This window comes from Aythya fuligula, chromosome 2 (assembly GCF_009819795.1).
Source record: "Aythya fuligula isolate bAytFul2 chromosome 2, bAytFul2.pri, whole genome shotgun sequence".
In the NCBI taxonomy this organism is placed as follows: domain Eukaryota; kingdom Metazoa; phylum Chordata; class Aves; order Anseriformes; family Anatidae; genus Aythya; species Aythya fuligula.
In genome coordinates, this window is record NC_045560.1 from 148,727,418 (window position 1) to 148,735,822 (window position 8,405).

General features: G+C 41.5%; 1 protein-coding gene across 1 annotated transcript; it reads right to left on the bottom strand.

The window, feature by feature from the left end:
* Positions 1–206: 206 nt before the first annotated feature.
* On the bottom strand, positions 207–922 carry LOC116486427 (feather keratin Cos1-1/Cos1-3/Cos2-1-like). The gene is given in 2 exon segments (XM_032182654.1): positions 207–533; positions 824–922. Coding segments are annotated over 2 exon segments (426 nt in total).
* Between the last annotated feature and the right edge of the window lie 7,483 nt (positions 923–8,405).

Here is an 8,405-nt window from a genome sequence, read left to right on the forward strand (position 1 = left end):
AGAGTGTGTGGAAAACAGGATAGGTATACATTGGCCATGTTGTCATAGAATCCAGGCTGGCCCCTTCCTGTCTGTCTTTACAGGACAAGCCAGAGATGGTCAGGTCCTCTTAAAACAACAGCACAATGTTTGCTCTTCCATCCATTTTTGTCCAGCAGCATGTTCTGAGTTCCTGGGGTTATGGTCTGGGGCACCGTCTGGAATCTTTAGCAGGGGCGGCACCTGCTGCCACAGTAGCGGCTGGTAATACAGGAGAGGTCAAAGGACCCAGAGTTGATGGGGACTCCGTCACAGCTGAAGATGCTGCCAACGGCAGCAGAGGTGGAGGATCCCACGACGGTGTTCTGCGGGAAGGAGCTGAGGATGGGGCCGGGGAGGGTCACCACCACAGGAGAGGGCTCAATGACGATGGTGGAGTTCTGGCACTGCCTGACGCAGGGCTCGTTGCAGCTGCTGGCCAGCGGGGTCGGGCCGCAGGGCTGGCATGGCAGGCACTGGTCGTAGCAGGACATGTCTGGGGGCAGGAGGTGCACCTGGGAGAGAGGGTAGAGAGGAAGCAGAATATGAGCTGCCTGTCACCACACCCTAACAGAACCAAGGCACAGGCAGTACTGTGAGCTGGAGGCTGTGCCTAGGCTCCAGCACAGGAACCATCATACTAAAGCCCAGTCTTCCTCCATGACAAACCTTCTACCTCTTGACTCTCCCACAACCAGCAGTCCCAAGATTTGGCAGGACACACAGCTGATAGCAGCTGAAAGGTCCAAGGAACTGAATCCTCCTGTGGGAGAATGAGGGAGACAAGAAGGGGCTTCAGACTCACCTAGTTCCCAACAAGAAGAAGGCCAGAAAAGTGGATGAGAGAGCATGGAGCTGGGCTGGCTTTTATAGTGGGCCTTAGCTGCCCCATGTCCAGAGGCATCCCTTGAAGCAGGGACTATTTTCTGACAAGCTACTTGTGCATGCAAAACATCCTGCCTAATGATACGGGATGTGAGTTGCCTTCCTGTGATGCTGCTTTACATTTCCTGCTTTATGCCCTTTCCCCAAAGAAGACAACTTCTGAGTGGCAGGTAGGGACGCCCAAGTATTTCCAGGCAACACGTCAGTGTGGGCAGAAGACTCAGCTCACGTGCTGGAAGAGTCCAGTAAAGGGAAATGTCATCAGTCTGGGTGACTCCCCAGGGATTCTCTAGGGCCCTTTTGGATACAGGTGACCCAGCTTCTGCCTGTGACCCTACCCCTCCTGACACTGCCCTCAGGGAAAACCTGCTGGCCTGTTTTGCCTCCTCTTGCTCTGACCCAGGGATGTCAGTATAAGGGGAGAGGTTGTGCAGGGCCCTTTCTGGATCACAAGAGAAAGGCCCAACAGGACAGTGTCTGTTCTAGTTAGAAGGAATAAGAAGATGAATGTAGACAGAAAGGAAACCTTTCATGTAGAGGTGATCCTGCCTTCTACCAGCATCGGACAGAGCTGGGTGGGTTTTCCCAAGACACACTGCACACATCCTGTCCATAGAGAACTCCTTCACTCCCATAACTTGATGCCTTTCATTTGTGCTTTAAAAAATAAATACAATCACACACCTTCTCCTTACATGATGCAAGCTTATTTCTGTCATGACACCCACCAGTGATCAGTCAGGGCACTCCAGCACTTTCCTTACCACTGCTACTCAGGCTAACAATTAGGATTCTCAGGTCTTAAGTGCAAGGCCCAAGAAAGCAGGTCAAGGGAGGTGATCCTCCCCCTCTACTCTGCCCTGGTCAGGCCTCACCTGGAGTACTGTGTCCAGTTCTGGGCTCCCCGGTACAAGAAAGACAGGGATCTCCTGGAAAGAGTCCAGCAGAGGGCCACAAAGATGATACGGGGCCTGGAGCATCTTCCCTGTGAAGAAAGGCTGAGAGACCTGGGTCTGTTCAGCCTGGAAAAGAGAAGACTGAGAGGGGATCTCCTCAGTGTATATAAATATCTGAGGGTTGGGGGGCAGAAGGAAGTAGCCAACCTCTTCTCAGTGGTTTGTGGGGATAGGACAGGGGGCAATGGCTGCAAGTAAGAACACAGGAAGTTCCGCACTGACATGCGAAAGAACTTCTTCACGGTGAGGGTGACAGAGCATTGGAGCAGGCTGCCTAGGGAGGTTGTGGAGTCTCCTTCTCTGGAGATATTCAAGGCCTGTCTGGATGCCTACCTGGGCAGTCTGCTCTGAGGAACCTGCTTTAGAGGGGGGGGGGTTGGACTCGATGATCTTTCGAGGTCCCTTCCAACCCCTACAGTTCTGTGATCCTGTGATTCTGTGATTCTGTTCACTTTAATTCTGGGACTATGATTAACAAGGCAATCCTACAAAAGATGAGATGTGGCAGGCTCTTGTCTCTCATGCATAAGAAATAGATGGTGTAAAAGTGCTGTTTAAAATTTCTCCTCTTGGTCACCTGCATAAGGGGTACTTCTAGAAAGTGGGTGTCATGTCCATGTTGCTTGTGAGATCTTATAATATACAAATGACAGAAGGGGCATCAACATGGTTGGGAGGTGGAGCACATGCCCTGTGAACACAAACTGTGTGAGCTGGTCTTGTTCACCCTGGAGAAGATAAAGCTTTGTATGAACTAAAAGGAGTCCCATGGTTCCTATGGGGAGGTTAGTGGGAAGATGGAGCCAGGTTCTTCACAGTGATGCACGTTGGGAAGATGAGAGACAACAGGCATAAGCTGAAGCAAAAAAGGTTCATGATAATAATGAAGGAAAAATGCTTTTTAAATTATTATTATTATTAAATTTTAATTTTAATTTATTATTTTTTTTCCCTACGATGACAACTTAGCAGTGAAGCAGCTAGCCCAGAGATGTCATACAATCTACATCCTAACAGGTTTTTAAGACCCAGCTGGATAACAGCCCATTCTATTCTCAAATCTCACCCTGATTTGAGCTAGAAGTTGGACTAGGGATGCCTTAAAGTCTCTTCTAGCCTGAACTGTGATAATGTGATACTATGAATATTTCCCTGGTACTTTTATTTTTATTTTTATTTTTATTTTTATTTTTATTTTTATTTTTATTTTTATTTTTATTTTTATTTTTATTTTTATTTTTTAATTTTTATTTTATTTTTGTTTTTTTTTCTTTTTTTTTTTTTTTTTTCTTTTTTCTTATTAAGTAGATCAGTTTTGAGGCAGAACCATTTTTGGGTCTCAGCACCAGTATCAGAGAAATAAGAAGTCACAGTAAAGCCAATATGGCTTCCTATATTTCATCAGTAGTTTAGGCAGCCTGGAGAACATAGACTGTTGATGGGTCCCCAGCCACAGAACAAATTAAGTAGATGTTACTACAGAGGATTCATGAGAATACAGGACAAGAAGAGAGTGACGGAGTTTCTAACCATTAACCTCTGTTATTGCAGGCAGCCATGACATATCTTCCCTTGTTAAAAACATCTGCTATCTTAAAATCAATTAATGTTTTACTGCTTTTACTTCTGTTGCAATACTGTTCCAGAATCTATATCTTCCATTTATTAAAAAAAATATAATTTATATTTTAAATTTATTCAATACCTGTTTATATCCTTTTGTTCTGCTGACATCTTTTCCCAGTGCTTTAAATACCTCTTCTGACACTTATTTCTGGATATGTTTGTCGAAAGTGATCCTATCCATTTCATTTTTTATCTGGGAAATTAAACAAACCAACCTCTCCCAGGCTTCTCTCATAAGACAGGCTTCACAGTCCCCTCATCATCTTTCATCATGCTTCAGTCGGAATTAATTGACCTGAGACTGGATTACCAGCACAGTGTGTATTGCTCCAAATGAAATCTTTCTCATGCCTTGTGCAATGCTGTTAATATTTGTCCATCTCCATTGGAAATACTTTAGCTGATGTGTACTATGACTGCTTTTGTGTGTGTGTGGCAACTATAACTCATTTGTCTGTAGCTGTTTTTGCAACAGATTTTAATTGTTAATTCATCTCACTGTGCATTATTATTTTAGTTTGTATGTAACATAAACTTTTATCTCGTTCTCAGGGCTGTCCAGTTGTCTTGATGACAGTGTCCACCATCTTGTGTTGTCAGTGCCTCCTCTTTTCAGTCCTTATAGTTGGTTGCATGGATCCTTTCCTAAAGAACACCACTTTTGTGGGATGCCTTCCTCCAGCTTTGTAGTTCTCTTTTTTATTACAGATATTTCTGCATTTTCTAGGCCCTTACCTAAAAGTATGGGTTCCTCTGCTAATCTCTGTCTTTGCAAATTTAGTATGTAATTTCTCATGGTGTGTGGCATTAAGTGCTCTGCTGGAGCAGAGATGGGTGAGAGCCACTGCATTTTCTCTAAGAAATCAGTTATTGGAAATCTTAGGTTTGGCTGGCACAACATGTCCATCCTCATTCTTCTCTGAAACTGGTGCTGCTGGAGCGAAGCCCAGCTGCTGTTGAATTGTACACAGCACAACAACAGAGAGCTCAGAGCCAAGTACAAAAAGTCTTGTGATCAATTAAAACCACAGGAGAGAATTCACTGGGTACCTTGTGCCTACCTAACTTGGGCTATGTCCAAGATACACTGTTGACGCCCTCTGTCTTCCCAAAATATACCTTGTCATTAACAGCCAGTCAATGACTGATGGACATTGATTTGACATTGACTGATGGATTACTTCTAGCTCTTTCTGCTAGTCAAGCTTGTTAAATGGCACCCCTGCTTAATGACAAGAATAGCAGCTCGCAGGCAGGTGCTGCACATGCAGACAAAATCTTGCTTGATAAGTTTTCCTCCTGAGATATTTTTGAAGGGCACCAGATACGTAATTTATGTCTTACTAATATTTTTTTTGAGACTCAGCCAATTCCCTCATAGCACTTCCTGTGAAGGGATAGAACTAGGCACCATTGAAACATCATGGATTGCAAGAAAATAATGATCCAGGGCTGGAGGTACTGGAACTCTGAGCTGAATCAATTTTTCTAAATAATAACCAAAGAAACCAGTCTTCCAACAAAAGAAATGATTTCTCCCAAAGGCAATGGTGTCTGTTCTGCGTGGTACTTGTTTCTGCCATAGTTTCATATTGTTCTCTGCTCGGTAAAGCTTGCTTTAGTGGTCAGAGCTGGTGGAGAAGCTCGTTGGCTTGTACACAGGAACAGTTCCAGGGGCTGAAAGAAGCATCACTTAATCCTCAGCTCTTGTACAAATTCACATGATAGTATTGCATGTATTTGGGTTCTGTGGTTAAGATCGTGTTAGATGCCTGATCAGATCTTTCTGAGAAGTGTTAGTGAAGTGAAGTCGTAGGGATGTCTTTAGCTGTAGTGACCTTTGATTTGCTTTTTGACTGAATATTTCCTTCATCTGCTGCAAATGCCCACAAGTAGGCTGCATGCTTACCTTAATAGGAAATCTCACTGAAGTTAGCCAGAAACTGTGTCAGTTTGAGACTATGAGAATATGCTTAATGATTTTTTCAAATTCCATAGTTTTTTTTTTTTTTTTTTTTTTTTTTTTTTTTTTTTTTTTTCCCCAATAAAACCCATTAACACTGAGACAAAGTAGACTTTTTCCTCTATTTGTTGCTGTTGTAGAAAAGAGTACTCTGGGTGCTTTGGCTTTTAGCAAAATAAGTTGTTTTTGTTACAAACTTGGACAATATAAAGGATTTGTTTTAAAAAAAAAAAAAAAAGAAGTGAAACCAAAAAAACTTTCAAGAGAAAGTGTAGTAGCAACTCTGCATCACCTTTATTCTCTAAAAATAACTATCAGGTGTGAATTTACAGCAGGTATGGGGAAGGATGAGGAGAGCTGGCTGGAGGCTCATCCTTTGGCTTTCTGCATGTAATGAGCACATTCAGGTTGTGTGATGTGGCTGTGCCTGTACAACAGCAGGGCCTCCATAGTTGGAGACCACTGCCACCATGCCCAGACCATCTAACAGCTCCTACTATGATGTGGATATGGTGGAGGTGGAGGTGTTGCATTGCCTGTTTCCTGGTGTGTGATCTGGAGATGAAGCTGTACTGGGTAATGCAGGGAGGAATGGTTGTGGGTTTGCAGTCCCTAAAATCCTGTTAACAAAGATGTGGTAGATTCAGGACTTTACCCTGGTGACATCAGAGGAGCTACAATGACATGACAACTACAACAGGAGAGTAACAGAAGAGTTGCATGTGCTATACTCAGTGTTTCTAGAAGGAACTGAAAACAGTAATACTTTAAAATTTTGCTATTTTATTTTATTTTATTTTATTTTATTTTATTTTATTTTATTTTATTTATTTTATTTTTCTCCAGAAGCCACCTTTAACTAGAGTTTAATGAGCTCCCAGCAGTAGACACAAGTAGGAGTAAAACACTCACAACCCCCTATGCCAATTAGTTCAAACAAGATGACAACAGGGGCACTTCTTACCAAGATTTTCATGAAAACACTTCAGATAACTTTCTTTCCAGATTCTGAGATAAGATACTCAAATTGCACTATGGAAAAACTTCCTGAGATTGTAGATTCCATATAAGGTTTGGTGTCCTCTTTGTTTTTCTAGCCAGATGATGGGTTTTAGGCTTGTTAAGATCAAAATAATGGTCTTGGTGGATTGGTAACAAAATGATTCTGTGCTTGAAGGGGCAGAAAAAATTCTCATTAGGAAGGAGTTTCTGTTGCATCTAAATTGTGTTACTGAATGGTGATGCTGCTGTTGCTATTTTAGTCTTAACCTGGCATTAATAAAAGAAAAAGAGAAAAAGAAAAGGGATTCTATTTGCTCATTTTTGGAGGAGAAAAGAAACAATTGTATTATCAGAAAAACAATTATGTAAACATGGTGTATATGGTGTAGGGAACTATTTAAAAACTAAAGTAGAAAATGCAGCCAAAATAAATGACTCGTTAAACATCACCCTATATAAATATTTACATGTGTTTATATGAACATGCATGCGTGTGTAGGTGTGTGTGACAAAGAGAGAGCACTTTCTGTAATCAAAACTTCTGAATGATGAGGAATTTTTAGGAGTCAAACGTTCTTATATGTAAAAAGCAAATGTACAACATGTTTCTAGACAGAAAGCCAGAATATTTGCTGTATATTTGACTTGCACCCCATTTCTGTACAGTCTGATTGCACATACATGGTTAATTTTGGCCCTGTTGAAAGTGCATGGCAGGGGCAGCTACTCCAACATCTGCTGCCCGGTGGAATGTCACCACAATACCTGAGAACATTTATGCTGGTCTGAACTGAGAGGAAGAACATTTCTTCATGCCCTATTCCAAAGCACAAAACATGACTTGAATAAAGCAAAAGCTATATTAGATTTTTATTTTTTTTTTTCTCTACAAATCAAGAGTGAATTTGTAGGTTTTAATACATCTTGGATGTGTTTTTGAAATAAAATAACTTATATTCCATCACCTTACCTAGTATATTCTTTATGCATGTGTGGGCAGAATATACATTATTTTAAAAATTAATTTTCTCATTTGGATGCAGGAAAGGATTCAAAAAAAATATAAGTGAAACAAAATAAAATATGAGCAAAATATGTTAGAAATATAGCTGTTTAACTCCATCTAGCTGATAAGTTGAGAACTCATGCAAAGGTGGAGAGCGGAGAGAGAAACCAATTTGTTTTTAAAAGCAATTGTTTATTTATTTTCCCAGTAGAGATCATAAAATCGTGTTCCCTGTTATGTTAGCATGAAATGCACCTGAGTGCAGAGGAGTGGTTTAGTTATGCAGCATAAGAGAGTTTTCAGAAGCACAGATATGATTTGCCCATCTGTTTTTGACTTGCTGTTGGAATCCAGTGTCTTGAGATCTTGGAATTCCTTTCACACAGAAATGCTGCTTGTCTGCTTCAACAGCACCAGTCCCACTCGAGGAGTATGTACACTTTGGTACTCCTTTGCATTTTCTTACACTTTGCCACTAGGACAAGCAGTGGGTTGAACTATCTGTTTTTTAAAGTGGTTTTAGTTTGTAGTTCTCTTGTGTGTCTTGCTTACTGTGTAGTGAGGCAATTTCACAACTCATGCTGACTAAATCCTTTGGGCAAAGTCCATCTACACATCTCCTTGATCTTGCTGGAAAGGAAAGGAAAGGAAAGGAAAGGAAAGGAAAGGAAAGGAAAGGAAAGGAAAGGAAAGGAAAGGAAAGGAAAGGAAAGGAAAGGAAAGGAAAGGAAAGGAAAGGAAAGGAAAGGAAAGACAGCCTCACTGGAATAATCTGAAGCCACTGTTGTTTTTTCAGGTTCCTATATGGGTACGGACAAAGGCTGACTACTGTTCTACTGTCCATTTCTCTCATTATTTAAGGTGCAGTCTGAGACCTAGAAACTACCAAGCTGGGGATGAAATTTCTCTTTTGCTCTTGTTAGACCAGATAAAAGACACACAAGATTAG